At 44.0% G+C, this 19,427-nt stretch overlaps 2 protein-coding genes across 2 annotated transcripts; both read left to right on the top strand.

Moving 5' to 3' along the window:
* Positions 1-1,862: 1,862 nt before the first annotated feature.
* LOC128727479 (CD63 antigen-like) lies at positions 1,863-11,565 on the top strand. The gene is made up of 5 exons (XM_053821396.1): positions 1,863-1,925; positions 7,863-7,935; positions 8,046-8,161; positions 8,225-8,611; positions 9,227-11,565. Exons 1-5 carry the CDS (start codon positions 1,863-1,865, stop codon positions 9,290-9,292), a joined length of 705 nt encoding a protein of 234 aa, XP_053677371.1. The 3' UTR covers positions 9,293-11,565.
* Positions 11,566-11,979: 414 nt separating this feature from the next.
* On the top strand, positions 11,980-15,654 carry LOC128725659 (pre-mRNA-splicing factor ATP-dependent RNA helicase PRP16). The gene is made up of 4 exons (XM_053819419.1): positions 11,980-12,557; positions 12,629-14,778; positions 14,857-14,998; positions 15,063-15,654. Exons 1-4 carry the CDS (start codon positions 11,980-11,982, stop codon positions 15,652-15,654), a joined length of 3,462 nt encoding a protein of 1,153 aa, XP_053675394.1.
* The last annotated feature ends 3,773 nt before the right edge of the window (positions 15,655-19,427 follow it).

Below are 19,427 nucleotides of genomic sequence, written 5' to 3'. Positions count from 1 at the left end.
CGGCCCACAGAATCAATATCGAATTTTGATCTCTTCTTTGAATGTCCCGGCGAACATAAATAACAAAAAGTTCATTACGCCCCCGTGTTGTGTTGCATGTCACTTTTTTATCGGCCATCCCATGCTCTTCTCAAATGTGTCTGTGGTGCTCGGTTCCCTTTTTTTCTCTTCCCGATGGCTTATGAATTTATTCAACGTTCTACGGCACTCTGTTAGCTCAAGCTTGATTAAGGAAGCTACCCGGGCGGTCAGGAAGGGATCGAAAGTTTATTTGGATGCTTTTGGGGTAGGTTCATTCTCTAGCCGCTCCCTAAGAAAACGGCAAGGAGCAAGTTTTTCTTTTCCCGTCTGCACGGTCACCAAAATTTGGTATCGTTTTTCTGGCATTTTCAATTACTTTGCCCAGGCTGCCGTAGATTAAATTCTTCTCTCATCACGTCTGTTTGTTTATTCAGGATGGCCCAGCTGGGCCGTGTGCCCCGTGAAGAATGACAGACGACTTGCCCTCTTGGCACGGCCGCAGCTCGGGAAAGTTGACAAAGCGACCGGCAAGCTTTACGTGCTTCCGGCGCGCGAAGTGAATCGGCACAGTCCAAGTGGGTCGAATGAGTGCTGACAAAAAAGGCACTAGAAACAAAATCACTGCATGAGGAACATAATCCCTACCTTATTACTCGGTGAATAGCGGAACGGGCCAAACAGGAAACGAAAAAAAGGGGAAATATACACACATTGCAGGTTTTTTGTTAGAATTTGAAAAGGACACTCGGAATAAGGCCCTCCGGCACAAGACAGCTTGATTTGGACACTTCAACTAGCTCTAAAAAAGGGTGAGAAAAAATATGTGTTGTGTCTTCGCCTACCGTTTTGGACACAGGCAAAAAGCTATCTTTGTATTGCTTTCTCATTACATTGACGATTGCATCTCCTGTTGGACGTTAATTTGTGTTTATGCAGATGTTGACCGTCGTCTTAATTATTTCTTGCGGATTTGTTTTACCAAATTGATTTTCGTTCATTTCATTATTACTTAGTATGCTTGAAAAATGTTCACAGTCCTGGATAATATTTTTTTTTACTATTATGTATTTATATTTATCAAATTCTTCACTTCTTGCAACGTTCAGGATAATGTTGAACTGATGTATCATATCGTTTTCTGCTAATAGAAAGTTTAATGCTAAAAATATAATCATTGAACATCATTATCGGTACTTCCAGTAACCTAGCGGTTATCTTTACAATGTCTCATGCACAATAGAAACTTTTTCAATTTTATTCTATTCAGTAAGTAGGACCAGGACTGCCGTTGCGAAATATATTCATGATGCGACTTGAGTGAAAACTTTTCCCTTCGTACCTCCGTGAGCGAGAAGTTGGTCAAATGTTTTTTTTCTGTATCGTTTTCTTTGCGTAAACCGAACGTGGCCATGAGTAGATTGTTGTCAACTTAACTGATTTGAATATATTAAAATTAATTCGGATTTATCATTTCCCCGGAATGCATCCGTGCGTGGAGCATAGCGAGAGTTTGTTAAGTAGCTTTTAGGGAGCGCTTTTTCTTTATGATTTTCTTTGATACTTGCACATTGCTCGAAATCCTCCATGTCAATTTTATTACTACCTATTTGTTTTTGTAAAAGTTGCATCTGAATCGTACGTAGCACTATGGAAGGATTCTCATAATCCCGAGAATACAAAATTTGAAATGTAATTATTATTTAGTGTATAAAATTACTATAATAATATGCCCTCCTTCGATTATATTGAATTTTATAACTCATCCATTTCAAGTAAATAGCTAGATTTAACGCGTTCCTACCGACCTTTTTTTTCGTTGCAGTGATCAGAAAGCAGCCAACATGCCTTCGTTAGGAATATCGTGCGTGCGCTACTTGGTATTTTTCTTCAATTTCCTGTTCGCGGTAAGTTCCTTCCTAGACAACGTACACCAGCCTGTCTAGTGACTGATCCTGGGCCCAGGAGCAACGAGAAGCAAAGTAGATTAATACTGATTCGATTGCAAACGCCCTGGGCTTCGAATGCGATCCCTACCCTGTGCAGGATACCAAAGCGTGTCCTGGTGATGCGCTTGCATCGTTTGGGAACACGCGTTCGACGCGATGGAGAGCATTTGCTGAAAACAGTGCCATACTGGTCCGTTTGGTGTTACGGCATAGCTGAAGGCATCGGAAAGTTTTACTACAAAGCTGCGCACGATGTGCGAGCAGTGCGGCGTACAAATGATTAGGTTTTCCACGGGTTTCCCGTTAGAACAGCCGCCGGCTCGTAAAAGCCATTAAAAGACGCCTTAGTAATGCATCCGACATCGCGGGTGGTAAACGCGTAAGGCCAATATACTATCGGCCCGTGTCATCGGGAAAATGATTAAAATCAATTACCCTAATAGAAAGTAAATGAGAAGTGCAACTAAATCGACTGGCAACGAGTTAGTGCGGTGAATTAAGTATCACCAATCCGCCGATGGATAAAATGGCATCGAACATCGAGCCTGTATTGTTGGGAAATTATTAATTTTGGCTCGGTATGGCATTATAGCCCATAATCCACCAAAAAGCGCAATGACGCCGTCATAATAAAGCCTGGATTTGTTATAGCTAACAAATGGTTTTCATATTCAACATGCAATGACTCTTAAAGCATGATCTATATTTCATATTTGAGTGTAGAGAAAAAATGTATGATAATATCGTTGGGTAGGATTTTAATACATTTATTAAAGATAAACCCAATTTAATCCATAATCCAGTCCCTTCCGGTATCCTGTAATTGTGAGCAAAAGCAAAAAAATGGTCAAATAAGGTCCTTCCGTCATCATCGTCCTTCGCAAATCTTGAACTTAAGAAAAACGCCATCTTTGCTTACGAGAGATTGGTGCCTAGTGGCGAATGGACGAAAAACGATTTCTTTAATCCCAAATTCCACCTCGCAAGCGGCCAAAGGTGGACCGACGGACAATTCGACCGATCCCAAACCGAATCGATTGGAACGGATGAGGCGGACTTGTAAATAGGAAACCATTTGGCCTTTTCCAGTGGGATGTGTTGACTTTCCCAGGCTAGCCGATAATAGTCGGGTGCTTAAACGAAATGAACCGAAACGGCGGACCCCAGTCGAGGAGGTCACGCTTTTCCAAACCAAGGTCCACTCGGTGTCTTTCGTTGCCACCGAATAGCGAATACAGTTACGAAACGAGAAACTGTTTCCTCTTGGGCCACTAACCTTAAACACCCCAACCATAGTGGTTTCGGGCAATCGGGAAACATTTTTAGCTTTGCTTGGCATTCTCACACCACCGTAAGAGGTCAGAGATTTAATAGCAATTCGGGAGAAACCATGTAGTGGAACCGCCTCCGAAAATGCGACGAATATAACGTACGATGGTTGTCTATTAATTCAAATTATTTACAACAATTGCGAGCATAAATCTTTCCCCTGGAATCAGGATCTACGATGGCCGTGTAGCTGCCAACGCCTGCGAAAGGTTACACGGATCAGAAAAAAAGGTCCCTTTACCTACGTAAAATCATATGTTACAGGACTTACCGGTGGCCGAAATGTTCATGAGTTTATGATGTATGGCTGTGGAAAATTTGCATTTCCACCTTTTCCTTGACGGAATAACGCAAACAATTTCGCGCCGCACCACGGTGGTTCGGCTATAAATCTTTCGGTTTCTTGCCCGCGCTAGGACTCGTGATGCGCTCGGCGTATGACAGAGAGAGTAATTTAATTAAAATGTTAATTTTATTGCAACAGAAGCGGGTGGAGGCTCACGCGGCTGGATCACGATCACCACGGGTCATGCAACGGCAGAGCGCGGCTGGACTCGCAACATTACGCACCTACAGCCGCGCAAGTATTGATATCAGTTCAGATCACCGGCGATGTGGTGTCAAGTTTGCGTTATTAATTTGGTTGACGCGCGGTTTATCAGGCGTAACCGCGGTGAATGGAAATTTGATCGAGTGCAATTTACGGGAATGGATACGGGTGTATTTGAATTGGCAAAGAAAATAAATAAAATTAATTACACGAACGAACCACAATATCTGATATGACTGATATATTTGAAGTGGCGTAACAACAGCGATATACCGCGTCAGTTAGATTGTGCAATTTAGGAGTTCAACGAACAGAGGGTTTGCTCTTTTTTGTTACTTTACGCGCATGATTTACTTCACATGTCAAAAGGCTCACCCATAATGTCGGAATGCGATGTGAACTATTTCATTCTGCAATGATTCTTTTATTCAATTTTCAATTTATCATATCATTTGTCATACACGCGTTAGATCATTCTTTTCATCCTTTTCTCGCGTTTGTCAATCATCTTCGGTTAGGTTAGGTGTAACTTAAAATGGTATTGCTTAAGGCTGGCAATGGTTATGCTAAACTATATATGTAATGTCTGTTTAATATAAGAATTTTGCTAATGAAAAATATACTTCGAACAATTGAAGCACCGTATGGGAATCAACATTGAATGATGATAAAATACACTTATTCAAATGACTAAAATGGTATAAATGGATTTAAAGTGAAACCCTTTTACAGCGTGATGGATTTCATGCTCGTTTTTTTTAAATCAAAATATGTAAATGTAAAAAAAAAACCAAGCATTTTTGCAACTTTCTATGACTTGTTTACGGCTAGCTCGATGGAAATCCCCAAGCCGGCTCTGTACGAGTTCCAAATTACGTTACGTGAACTCCTGTGTTGGAGCATTAGTTCGAATATGTTTTATTTCTCTGTCATATTTCTCTATACGATTAACCTCATCCCATCTAGCTCGAGATCAGCTCCGGTAGCGAGCCGACTGGTCAATTTTGCTGTAAAATAAAAGCTAGAAGAAAGGGCATATTTGCATGCAAATATGTTATGTGCTCGTGGCAATGCCGGTTGCAGCTGGATGCGCTGTCCGAGAACTTGCGACAGAGGGTACAGTGTGTAGAATTAGATTACTCAAATCACTCGCCCTATTTGTGCATTGTGCAGTTACAACGAATTGTCGTACCGTGCGGACAAAGCAATGTGACAGCCGCCTGCTCTTTCGACGTGCGTTGTTCGAGGGACGAGAGCATGCATTACTGACTAATTGAGCATTATCTTGAGTGACGTTTTGGCAGGATGAGGATTGAAAGTAGACTGGCGTGTGATCACGATTACCTCTGAATGAATAATTAACATAAAAGTTGCGGTGATGCTCTCATTCGAGGAGAATGATTACAGACTATAGGAAGCAAGCGACAATAGGCTCTTCATTACAGTCACATTGTGCATCCCAAGGGGGACTGTCGGTATACGCTACGTTCGTTTGAAAAAATATCATACGCTTCAACTTATGGCACCATTTCTTCCAGTTGTGCATCGACATAGATATCGTTTCGAAATGGTACGCGGCCTCCGTTATGGCTACCTAGCGGCATCGTTAATGTAATGTGCATGCAATGTGTACACGCAACTGATACCATGAAAAAAAAACATGTCCAAATAAGCCCAGATTCCCGACATCTTTTCCTTTGACACTATCTGCGCCGCGATCGTGTCCAAACTACCTTCTGCGATCTTTGGAGCAGATAAGAATTGAAACGTTATGACACGTCTCGCCTGTCGCTCTTCTGTCACAATACAAACGGGTCTTTAATTGCGCTTGTTACTTCATATGTACTAGCTGTCGTTTAAGACTGTCTAGAAGATCCTTGATCGTTTTTTGTTTTATTTTTGACCAGAGCTATTTTATAAATGTAATTGCTTCTTGTTGACAAGCAATAAATGAATTATAATTTTTTAACAGGTAAAACTCAAATAATAAACCCTTTAGATTTTTTTTCTTTCAAAAATCTTCTATTATTTGGTTCATTTTCTTCGAGACACCGAACAATTACAGCTCGCCTGAAAGCCCTGTAAATCCTCCTCACTGTTGCGGCTTGGTGGCCATTACGAAGGCTATTGACGGCTTCCGTCGCAGCCATCCGCTGGAGGCTGATCATTTTCTCATTATAAAATATTGATTAATTGTGGCGAGTAAATTAGTTTTCCCACCACCAAACGACGCCACCTGGGGTTCCTTCGGAAAAACGGTCTCAGAGTGTTCACTTTGTTATTTTTTTTCCCCTATCATAACCTCCTCCGCCACGAGCGCTGTCGGTACCCTTCCCGAACAAACGGAAACACCCATTAAAGGTGGTACCGTCTTGAGGAGACGACCTGCTGCAAGTTTGTTCACTACAAAGCCGCAACCACGGCAGCTGCGTCACACCTCGTGCAATATTGATCTACATTCCGTTCCACGCCATCGTTAGAAAGTCGTTTTCCACCACCGATGGCGAAGTGAGGGAGCAACCGGCAGAGTCATGAACTTCGCGTTAAGCATTCGCCTTGTCGCTTCGGTCGCATTTTAAATCCCTGCTCCGGGCGCCAGCGGAGTATATTGCTTCCTGTGGCACAGGAAAGGCTCGGGTGGCGCTTTCCAGCTCATTCCCGACCCGGGGGCCAGCGCCCCAGCGATAAAGGACAATGATTTAATCCCGATGCATCCTCGATAAAATCTGTGCCAACAGCAGAGAGGGCGTCTCCAGGGCAAGTATGCAAGCGAGGTGTTTTGTGGTGTGTGCAGAATGACACCGTTTTGTGCAACGCCACGGCGGAAAGAGAACCCAGAATTAATCCGCTTCACTCGTGTGATGCAGGCGGTTGTTCCGGACCATAAAACACCTGCCTTAGTTCCCAGAGTGCTACTGAGATAGATGTACTTAACCTTAATGCATGCGTCTTAGTTTTACCGACATCTATTAGTTATGTGTGCAGAACGATTTTGCATGGCATATAGACCTTTTGAATATTGAACATTAACCAGATGCCTGAAAGATTAGCGCCAGCTCTGAACTTCCATACAATGGCTTACGGATGCCTTCATTTGTTTACATTGAAAATGGGCATTAATTTATGTCATGTTGCGTTTCTAATTCATCCCTGATAGCTTACTGTGGTGAATGAATCCACCTTGAAAGGCTCATGTCCTGGCTCATGTCATCAGGGCGTTATCTACGTACAACCATGACGTGACTTCTTGGATTTACATTTTAATTTTTCATAGCCTACTCGTCTGCCTTCACCAGATCCTGTACGTCAAAATGTTCCCTATTTTGCAGAGCAACATCGTACCCCACCCGGTTGCTACAATGCTGCCACCAACCAAAAAAAAACATACAAATGGAAATTTATGATGTCTTTCGGCGGAATAATATTGAATGCAAACACAAAACAGCACATATTTCCCGGTCCCCGGGGGCTCTTGAGTTTCAATTTTACTCGCACCCTCAACCCCGCCGGCAATGGGCGTGTAATTTCCGTAATTATGATTTAGTGTGCTCGTTCTCGCACCCCGCCGGTGTACCTCTCGATACACGGATGGAAACGTGCAGACTCTTGCCTGATTTGATGTCAGAACGTCCTCTCTTCCTCGAAAGGTAATGTGGTTTTATTTTTCATGCGAAAGATGCCCTCCCTCGATGGTAATTTCATCTCACACAAAGCGCTATGTGCACGATAGATCACTGGGGGAGAAGGATGTGCCTACAGAAATATTATTTATTGCTCCGTTTTGAGGCTCGCTCAGAAAAAGGCTTCGTTTTTCAGTCTGGTCTCATCGTGTACAAATTCATTTGCGCCGCCATAGCCCATCAATTCGCGTATCGATTTGCAATTAATTTCCCTGTGTGCCCTTCATCGTGTTTGTACTGGTTTGTTCAGCAGGCTGATTGATTTTCTTTCTTTTTTTGTATCGTAATCGACGTAACGTCATTCGAATTTTTCTTTTTTGCCCATTTCGTTTGCAGATCACCGGCCTGGTCGTGATTGTAGCGGGAGCTATGATTCAATCGAACTATTACCATTACTCAAACTTTGTCGGTAAATATTGACACACATCCTTAAGCGTTCGGTGCACCAAGGACACGGCAACATTAGCGGCAAGGATTCGTTTCATTTTCCCTCTCTTTGCTTCTCTATTTCGTTCTTAGGTGATAACTTCTGGACCGCTCCGATAGTGCTTATCGTGATCGGTTCCATCATCTTTGTGGTGGCATGTTTCGGATGTTGTGGAGCCGCCAAAGAAAGTCCCTGCATGATCATTACGGTATGGTTTGAATTGAACAATTTTTTGTCCTATTTTTTAAAGCAATATTTCATTCCCGCACAGTTCTCGATTTTCTTGGCGCTGGTGTTCCTGGCCGAAATCGGAATCGGCGTTGCCGGATACTACAAGCATGAGGAACTGAGCGGCATTTTGGAGAGGGGCTTCAACAAGACGCTCGACAGTTACGCTACGGACAAGGGTGCCCAGGAGGCGTGGAACCTTGTACAATCGGAGATGGTGTGCTGCGGCATCAAGGGACCAGAAGACTGGGAGCCAATCTACAAAAACGACACGGTACCGCGAGCCTGCTGCCACCGGATGCCGATCGGCGTGAACAAGTGCACTAGGGAGTACGCCACGTCCGAGGGTTGCTTCTCGAAGCTTTCGAGCTACCTTGGCTCGAAGTCACTGATTCTAGCTGGCATCGGCATTGGACTGGCTATTGTGCAGGTTAGTGTCGGGTTCGCACTTCATATCGTTTGTTCCATCGAAAACAAATTCAAACATTCAATTATGATCAATGGTTTTATTGGGGTGTACTCATATAACAGGTACATTCCAATGGTATTTCTGGTGATCGGCTTTAAATCTACATCCTATGTGAGGATATTGCCAAATTTTTGCCATATTTTGCTGCCCTCATTGCCTGAACCACTCATTTTATTTTGTTAATGTAAGGTAACCATACATGCACATAGCTTTCATTTTGGGCTAGCAACCCGGCCAGGATTTTCATTTGAAACGAGATTATATTCAGCCGAACTGAATATGCTGGTGGTTTTTCTGGCTAAAAAATTCCAGGAATCGTCTATCCCAGAAATATATGCTAATGAGAGAATGATACTTATTTGGTACATCCGGTTTCCATATAAAGAGCGCTGCGCTCGAGTCTGTGAATATTTGGAATGGTTAGAAAGTTTACACTCCCTTTACCGCATTCATCGAACAAATAGGGCCCCACCGCGTGGTTGAGATTCGTTTTATAAATGTTATTTGTTGAATTTGTTTATGGTCGGGACTTCTCTGCTCAATCGCATCCTAATTTGTTTTCTCGTTATGTTTCAGCTCATTGCCGTCCTGCTGGCCTGCTGCTTGTATGGATCGTTCCGTCGCCAGTACGAAACTGTCTAAATTGTGGATCCGTCCGGGGAAGCTGAAACACAAATCATTTGCATCCACACTCCATCACCGTGGGAGACGAAAGCGAAGAAAATGGAATATAATTTTAATTTCTGCCACTGTTGGATCCCGAAGCGAAACAAAGCAAGGGAAAACCTTGTCCTCTTAAAGCTACGAATCCCCCCATTAAGCTATTGTTCCGTTAAGAAAACGAAATCAAAATAAGGGGAATGAACTGTGTAGGTTATTCGCATAACTGATGATCATTAAATATTCCGTTTTAGTTTCGTAAAAAATGCAATACTAGCTATGCTACAATGCAACAAGTATCTCCAATCAAACAAGTAAAAAATTTGCGATTGTTAGACGAACGTATCTCCGTATCTCACTGAAAATATACACGTGTGAAACCGCTCAGCCATAACGGAATCACCTTTTGGATATACCTCCTCCATGTATCACATGAGCACTATCTTTCCCACCTCTCCCAAATCAAGCCAACAATTTCGAAAGGGAACAAATGGAAATCAATAATTTTCTCTATCACACTAGTCGCGTGAGGTTGCCGCGAAGTTTTAGAAGAAAACAACATTTAGCGACCCGTCCCGATTAGGGGCGCTTTAGACGATTAGGAATAGTACCGATAATGCATATTCCCAGTGAAGTGTAACGTGCCGTGCACGAACAATCGTGCATTTGTCCTCAATAACATCAGCGACGAAAACGAATTATTGACTATTTAGCAAACAATCGAAAATTTAAAACATAGAAAACCTGTGAAGATTTTGAAAATAATTACTGAATATTGATGGTGACAAGACGATTGTGTTGTGGAGACCAATAGGCAGCAAAGAAGCAGAAATATTCTCTAGATTTATTTGCTTTAGGTGGGTTAGAAAATTCGAAGCGCATTTGTTCCATTCGCCGCATAAATGTACATTCGCCCCAACAATCCGCTCGTATAGCTCCATTCCCTTCAAGAGTCGTATAATCCGACGTCGATGTGTATGCGACCGGTAATGCAACAGAACCAATTGCTTAAAACCCTCATCGTATTCACTCTAGTTGTAGTTGCAGGTGCTTGAGAGTCGATTTTGTGGTGAGAATCTTACACGAATTGAAACTATTTGCAATTTTCCCAACCCTAGTCGTGAAAGTATAGTATGAATCATTAAAAACAAAAAGAATCATGCACAGGTTTTAATAATGAGGCAAAATTATGGGAAATGTGGTCGTGATTACAATGGAGGGCTATGTAAGTAGGGGGTGCTGGTTGCCAATAGCATGAATAGTACACCGAAAATTATTAATTGCAAGTTGAAACCGTAACGTACGTTCATTTGATTGTATTGTAGTGGCAAGCCCCAGAATTTAGAATTTGAAATAATGAAGCATTTCTTGGGTTTGATTTTTTGATACGTATCCCGTGTTTTTTACGATAAAGAATCGCAAGCCCTTCACAAAATAAAGTAAGTAACGATTTGCACGGAGTGCATGCAATGTTGGAGGATTAGTTGCATAGTGCAGGAATGTTTCACTCGGTCACGTTATACAGTGTGGGGCGCCGTGGTTGGTGCTGATAAGAAGGAACTTACACATATTTTCACTACTGCACAACACTTTTCAATTTGTTTGCACGATCTTATGTCACGAAGAATCTCGCATATTTGCTTATAAAAAAGGAAAGCGGTAGCGTTTGAATGTTTCCACGAACACATAACACATCTCCGCCCATGTTAAGTAAACGGAATACCATAACTGGAGTTAAGTAATCCATATTTGATTATGTATTAAGAATGTATGCTCAAACAATTTAAGGGAAACAAAACAACTGTGCAACAAAGGTAGGTCCGTGATCAACATACATAAATGAGACTATTTACAAATTTGCTTAACTTTTACCAAATGTACCCGTATAACATGGTTTTCATCACTGCTACAGCGATAGAGGTTTGGCTGAAAATTTGGCTTACGTGTAGCACTTGATTTCAGCAGCATGCAACCAATTAAACTTTTTGAATGTTTTGCCCGCTTAGATATTGCGTTTAACCACTTGGTCTACTATTGGTTTCGATGTACTTTTATCTTCAAATGGGACTGTCATGCAAATAGCATTGGAATTTGAAATAGAAGTTGGTTCTGTTTCATGGAGGAAAACTGTTTTTTTACTTCAATTATTTTGGATTAACGTAAACAGGTAGAAAGTACAGTACAGAGCAACTGTGTTGATATTTTTATAAATGTATTTTACTGATTAAATGCTAGAAACTACAATAAAAATATAGACCGAATACGGTATGTTGGATTATGATTTTAATGATATTTCATCATATCACATTCAAGTGTTCCTCGGCATGATAATGATTACACAGGTAAGATATACGGGTTTTACATGGGTTTACAAATTTGTTGTTGATAAAATTGTCTGGTAATTTTCACAAAATTCAACGCTTTTCAGCAACCGCACGTTCAAACATTATAAGCAGGGGTGTGTTTATCCGCTTCATTCATTTCATTTCATGCAGGGCTGTGTCCATACGCTGACGATTGAATGACGCAGGAACTGTCAGTCCGAATGTTGCGCTATTTTCTCGTAAACATGATCCAGAAACGCACGTTCGCGAGGAAACTGTGACTGAAATTGTTTTAAAGTGAATTGTGATCCATAGATGTACGCGTATTAGCATATAATTTATAAAATGGAACGTTTTACGTCCGTGGAAAAGTTGAGCGATTCGGAAACGAAAAATGAACACTCAGGTGGGCTAGTGATACGCAAAGACAAAAGCAACGATGACATTGTTTTCAAGCAGCCCAAGCCGTCTCTGCTGGGCCTGGACAAATTGGCGGCGGCTCGCCGCGCAGAACGAAAAGCAGGTAACAAGCTGTCATTTTACGGTCATGACTCAGATGAAGGTGATGATCCGGACGAAAAGACTTCTGCGGGAAAAAGACACGACCACCGGGAATCGTCATCTCGGAGGCACCGCGAATCAGATTATGGGAGGGAGAAGGAAAGATCCGATAGCCGCCGTAAACGTAACAAGCAGGATGATTACGATAATTCAAATTCCCGACGATACCGAGAACGGGCGGTCGAAACTCCCTCGTATAGCGGCGGGGTAAGTGATGTTGCCCGGCAAAAGCTTAAAGGATCAGCGGAACATGAGGCGTACCGGAAAAAGGGTAGTTTATATGCCACTTCGAAAGGTGAACACAGGCGACGGGAAATGTATCGACCACCGAGCGTGCGATCTGTGTCGGAGTCGAGAAGAAGGTAAGCTATTTTATTTTATTTGAGTTTTCAAACGTTCCTTATACTAACACGCCATCCGCATCTTATGACAGTACATTCTCACGGTACGAACCGAGCACACCGAGAAGCAGGCACCGCTCGAAACAACCTTCCAGCTCCAACTGGAGCGACGATGAGGCTGAAGATGGAGATCCGGCCGGACCCCGCTCGTCATGGGATTTTCCTACGCCAAAACCGTTCTCCGGATCGGAATTTACCGATGCCGATCGCGAGCAATGGAAGGAAGAACAGCTGCGGCTTGATCGCGAATGGTACGGCAGCGACGACGAGCGGCAGATGAACGAGTTCTCAGAGCTTAACTCACAGTATCTACAGCAGCGGGAACAGCAGCAGCAGTCTCGTAACAATCGCCGAATATCCGCCCAGCAGCGACAGATAAACAAAGACAACGAGCTGTGGGAAAAGAATCGACTGCTTACGTCAGGTGTCGTAATGTCCGTTAACGTGAACGAAGATTTCGACGAAGAGGCATTGGAGCGGGTGCATCTTCTCGTACACCACACAGTGCCGCCATTTTTGGACGGGAGAATCGTCTTTACCAAACAGCCAGAGCCAGTGGTGCCGGTTCGAGAGCCGACGTGTGATATGGCGATCAATGCTCGCAAAGGAAGTGCTCTCGTGCGAACCTATCGCGAGTTGAAGGAGCGAAAGCGTGCCCAAGCAAAACACTGGCAACTGGGTGGCACTAAGTTAGGCAACATCATGGGCGTTGCAAAGGACAAGGACGAGCAGGAACCGGGCGATGACGAGTCGTATGATTCTCGAAAAGATCAAAAGTACGCGGATCACATCGCCAATGCACAGGGTGATTTTGGACCGCGTCGCAAAACCATCCAGCAGCAGCGTCGTTCGTTGCCGGTATTTGCCGTGAGACAGGATCTGTTAAACATTATCCGCGAAAACTCGATCATTATCATCGTCGGTGAAACGGGAAGCGGCAAGACGACACAATTGACGCAATACCTGCACGAAGACGGATACAGCCGGAACGGAATGATCGGATGCACGCAGCCACGTCGTGTCGCAGCCATGTCCGTGGCGAAGCGCGTTTCTGACGAAATGGATTGTGCCCTGGGACAGGAGGTGGGGTATGCGATCCGCTTCGAAGATTGCACGTCGGAGAAAACCGTCATCAAGTACATGACGGACGGTATACTGTTGCGAGAGAGTTTACGTGATAAGGAACTGGACAGTTACAGCGTGATCATCATGGACGAGGCGCACGAACGGTCGCTCTCGACGGACGTACTGTTCGGGCTGCTACGTGAGATCGTAGCGAAACGACGCGACCTAAAGCTGATCGTCACTTCCGCTACCATGGACGCTGGGAAATTCTCCAACTTCTTTGGTAACGTGCCGAATTTCACCATCCCGGGGCGAACATTTCCGGTGGACGTGTTCTACGGAAAGAACGTGTGCGAGGACTACGTGGACGGTGCGGTGAAGCAGGTACTGCAGATCCATCTCCAACCGACGGAGGGCGACATATTGGTGTTCATGCCCGGTCAGGAGGACATCGAGGTGACGTGCGAGGTGTTGGCCGAGCGGCTAGGGGAAATCGATAACGCACCGGCCCTGTCAATTCTTCCGATCTACTCGCAGCTGCCGTCGGATCTGCAGGCAAAAATTTTCCAACGCTCGACGGACGGCACGCGAAAGTGCGTGGTAGCCACCAACATAGCAGAGACGTCGCTTACCGTGGACGGCATCTCGTACGTGATCGATTCGGGTTACTGTAAGCTGAAAGTGTATAATCCACGCATCGGTATGGACGCGCTGCAGATTTATCCGATCTCGCAGGCCAACGCGAACCAGCGATCTGGTCGTGCTGGCCGTACCGGGCCCGGGCAAGCGTTCCGCCTGTACACTGAGCGTCAGTACAAAGACGAGCTGCTGCACCTGACCGTGCCAGAGATCCAGCGGACCAATTTGGCTAACACTGTGCTGCTATTGAAGTCACTGGGCGTGAGCGATTTGCTACAGTTCCACTTCATGGACCCTCCGCCTCAGGATAACATTCTTAACTCGCTCTATCAACTGTGGATTCTGGGTGCACTCGATCATACAGGTGCACTTACGCCTCTGGGTCGTCAGATGGCGGAGTTTCCGCTTGATCCGCCCCAATGTCAGATGTTGATCGTGGCTAACGAGATGGGTTGCAGTGAAGAAATTTTAATCATTGGTAAGAAACAAAAGGAGAGAATTTTTGTACGAGAATCTGTCGTTGATTATTTTATCCTTTCTTTTCGTTTTATCTTAGTATCGATGCTATCTGTGCCGTCTATTTTCTATCGGCCCAAAGGTCGCGAAGAAGAAGCAGACAGCGTGAGAGAAAAGTTTCAGGTTCCGGAATCCGACCATCTCACGTACCTGAATGTATACCAACAGTGGAAGATGAACAAGTAAGAACTACAACCGCTTCGATTTTGGTTTTTAATAGACTAACGAGGTAACGATTCGTTTTAGGTACTCGGGCTCATGGTGCAATGAACACTTCATCCACGTTAAGGCCATGCGAAAGGTTCGCGAAGTGCGTCAGCAGTTAAAGGACATTTACAGTCAGCAACAACGGTTAACGCTCAAGTCCTGCGGTACAGACTGGGACGTCGTGCGTAAGTGTATCTGCTCGGCATACTTCTACCAAGCGGCTCGTTTGAAGGGCATCGGCGAGTACGTGAACTTACGTACGGGCATGCCCTGCCACCTGCATCCTACTTCTGCACTGTACGGATTGGGTACCACTCCGGATTACGTCGTGTATCATGAGTTAATTATGACGGCGAAGGAGTACATGCAGTGCGCAACCGCCGTCGATGGTTACTGGCTAGCCGAGCTGGGACCAATGTTCTTTTCCGTGAAAGAAACGGGCAAAAGCGGGCGAGATAAACGCCGCCAAGCTGTCGAGCACCAGAACGCGATGGAAGTGCAGATGCGCGAAGCTCAGCAGCAAATGGAGCAACGAAAGCAGGACGAAGAAAAGCACAAATTCACCATCAAACAGGAAATCGTCACACCCGGTGCGACTCCCCGTCGTACACCAGCCCGCATCGGCCTGTGAAAAGAGGTGGATCAACAATTTCAATAATTCTATCTAACAACATTCAAAAAGAAATTTTCATGAAACACATAGTTTCGAAAAGAATTTAAATCCCGAAATTTCTAATCTAATTTTAACGATTTTTGTTCGTATTCGATGTTTTCTCATCGCACAGATTTGCGATGCGTTGTTTCAATCGACAGGAATTTACAGTGTATTTCTAAACGTCAGTGGTGTTATCAGAAACGAAACGTCAAAAGGAACAAACAAAGTTTTGTTGTTTTCCTATGCGTCTTCGTTTTATCGCTCTATAAACTATTGTTAAGGAACTGTTAGGTACGTTGTGCATTAGTTAATGCTTGAATCATACAGCAGAAAGACAGATTGTCTCATCGGTTGGTTGTAGGTTGTGATTTTCGTAAGTGTAGTGATAGTGATGTGGGTGGTTTGCTTAAAATTATAGTGACAGTGCATGTTGTTTACTTCCGCAGTGCATCAAACTGTGCGTTTCGTGTGCAAGTAACTGATTTAAAAACATTTCGCAAACCGGTATCGTAGTGAGAATTCCAGAAGTACAGCCTCTAGCAGCCTCACAGGATGGATGATCTCGGTGAGTCATAGCATATAAGACATCTTATCTTAAACGTCAGCATATGGGCATCATCGTTCTTCCGGATGCAATTGCACCATTTCACCTGCATGTGAGTGTGAACAACCATGTGAACAACCAAAATCATAAAAACATATCGCAATGACCGATTCAATAGCTTATGGGCATAGATGAAGTTTCTCGTTACGCGAGGAAGTACTTTCAAGCGTTAGAAAGGTATTTCCTAAACGTAACTCCATCACATGGTTAAGCATATCCAAGAAACAAGCGGTAGGTAACATAAACACATGAACGAATCAGTCTCTTGTACTGCTTCACGATGCTTCAGTAAAGCCACGCACCGAAAATGGAAGGCCAAGAGTCGAAAAAACCGGACCGTATAGAGATGGAGATGGTCGCCTTATAAGGAATCTATCATGACCGGTGGCAGCAGCCCAAAACCTTCCCCGCGAGTGCGGTGATTTCATGTCTTTCGTCCGGGCAAGGACCACTCGGCATTGACTCGAGAGCGAACCCGTTCATGCTATCGGCTGTAAAGCACAGAGAAAAGCCGATTGTGTCGCCAAAACCAACCGACCGCTGAGAATGAGTCTTGCCTGACTTTGCCTCGATTTTGACCGAAGGCCGGAAGGGCATGCCGTTCATCGTTTAGTGCTTCGCTTTGATCGAAACACACGTTTAGGTTGGTTTGTGGTGCCTTTTTTGGTCTAATCACGGCATAGAGCATTACTTCGTGCTCGTGCAGTCAATAGTTGGTGGAAGGTAATTGTTGAATAATTTGACTTGATTGATACTAAAAAATCGACTATTTGACGACCATTTAATCATGTTTTTCTTTCTATTATACATTGCTTACACTGTTCTTATGCTACAGTAGTCAAATAGTTCAGTGGAGGCTCGTCCACCATTTCACAGCATTATAGTTGATACGAAATTTATGTATCACTTGAAAAAAAAAACACCATGCCGCTATTTTTATCCACCCATTGAAACTTATCGTACCAACACACTGCACAACGATCGCACAAATCCTTGACATAGAACTTACCGAACGCGTGTGTCCGTGGGATTTCTTTGGCTTTCGTTTACTGGGTGGTTGATGCTTTTGCAGTCACGATTTTTCGCACGATCGCATGCTGAAAGCGGCGGGAAAATGCACCCTTAGTCGGTGACGATCGATTTATGATGTCAATACGATGGACGAGCACGGCTCGGGGACGAGTAGCTCCTGGGGTACGATAGAAAAATGGTTAGGAGAAATTTATTTTGATGAAGTATTCATCGAAATCCCTGGCAGCACAAATCGTTACTATTACGTACTTCACAATCTTCAGAGATCTAAAAAACGCAATGTGACACATCCGCTGAAGTGAACGGTGGTTCTCTACGGACACGTGTCCTAAACTTGTGAAATTCGAATGGAGAATGTACTTTTGTCGTCTTTCAATGACATGTACATCGAGCTACATACGAAGCTTATACGAGCATAGCTTGTGGCGATGATGAATGATGCACAAACTTCCTGTTCATATTCATCCTGCTTCAGTCATCTGATTTAGACATGTATCTTATTTCCAACGACATTAAAAATTATATGGCGTCTCAGCAAGTAGCTGACTTGTTCATTCGCGATTGAAAATCACAATCTAGGCTCGCTGGAGCTGAGCTATTTTTTGACCACTTGAGCCAATATGCTGCACATATGCTGTGAGGCTGTGTTTTATAACACTCTTAAATAATCACTCTCAGTTCTAAGATCTTCACATTGATTTATGCTTCCTCTCTCCAAAAAAGTTGAAACCCTGATGTTCTACTAACCCCTTGCTTGAAAATTTCCATTTATCTTTAATTATGATTTAGCGTGAAGTCGTCTAGAGTTTTGGCTACATTTCTGGACAAAATGAGTTTCTCCAAAATGAAATACCATTATGTAGGTGCAATGCCTTTTTTTTCAAGTGTTACTCCTCCAAATGCATTATAAATGGATTTTTACTGCTTCTATTCGACAATGAATGCATGTATCTCTGACTAATAGACGCCACTGTTCACTGTTGTACCCATTGCTTTTCCACGCCGGACCAACCCATATGTTTTCGGGTCCGTTCTGGTTTTCCGGCTTCCATCCGTTGCACAGTTCTTCCAATAATGATTTAGACGCCAATACGGTGCCGGCACTAGCTTCTTCCTAAAAATATACTCACTGTCACGGGAGCTGATGCGCGTCTCGGACATGCTGCCACTCACTTCCATCCTCCATCGAACGGCAGACGCAGTGAAAGTGTATGTTTTTTGTTTCGTTCGTCCCTTAGAAGATACAGAACACACTATTTGGAGCCGCATGGCCTAAGAGAATCGATTGTTATTCTTGATATTTGTTCGTGTGTGTCCTCTCTTCCGTGCTAGTCGGATGTCTCTATGTTGATATCCGGCAGCTCGGGAGCGAATTCACTTCCGTCCGCAGTCGTCGTGATCGGTCGCCATCATTGCTCCACTGCAGCATCTCTTGGGGGGGGTTTACGACGTCACGACGATCGCAGCGTCGTACGATCGCGCCCAACCACCCGTCCTCGGTGGAAGGCGCTTCGCCACACAGAAGGGTTTTGCCTTTTCTGTGCTTTTTCGCGCGATTAGTTTGTGTTTCGAGCGCGTCCGCGTCGGATCTGTCGCTGCGTTGGGGCTTCATTTGATACAAATTCCCTTTTGGCCCTTTGGTCCCCGGAACCGTGAGGCGGCAGTGAATTCGGTGAAAACGATTGAAGGGAAGCGGATGGTGGGTTTTTGTGAAGTGCAATCTATTGATGTACTTATTTGTTTTTTGGCTTAAAATTTGAATACTTTTCCCACGATTGAGCCCATTGAGTGAATTTTGAGTAGTACGAGTATGCAGAGAAAGTGAGAAAATCTGCGACAAGTTACTTATCCCCATGCAAGCATATTCTGGCCTCTGATAACGTACGTCGCCCGGCCGTCGTTTATTTTCGCGTTGCTTCCTTCCCTATTCGTAAACACAAGGTGAAAACGAATCAAACCGATCGAAAGATGCAAAACGTGTATTGTTCACGAGAGTAGAGCCTGAAAAGGCCGTTGTGTTATTTACCTTTCGTCGCGAGTCGTCGCCTGTCGATGGTGTTTGGTGATATTTTTCTCATCTTTTCGACCGAGGGTGGGTGTGACCAGTTGAACC

This window comes from Anopheles nili, chromosome 3 (genome assembly GCF_943737925.1).
Source record: "Anopheles nili chromosome 3, idAnoNiliSN_F5_01, whole genome shotgun sequence".
Taxonomy (NCBI): domain Eukaryota; kingdom Metazoa; phylum Arthropoda; class Insecta; order Diptera; family Culicidae; genus Anopheles; species Anopheles nili.
The sequence above is the reverse complement of the archived record's forward strand: the minus strand, read 5'-3'. Positions and strand labels throughout refer to the sequence as shown.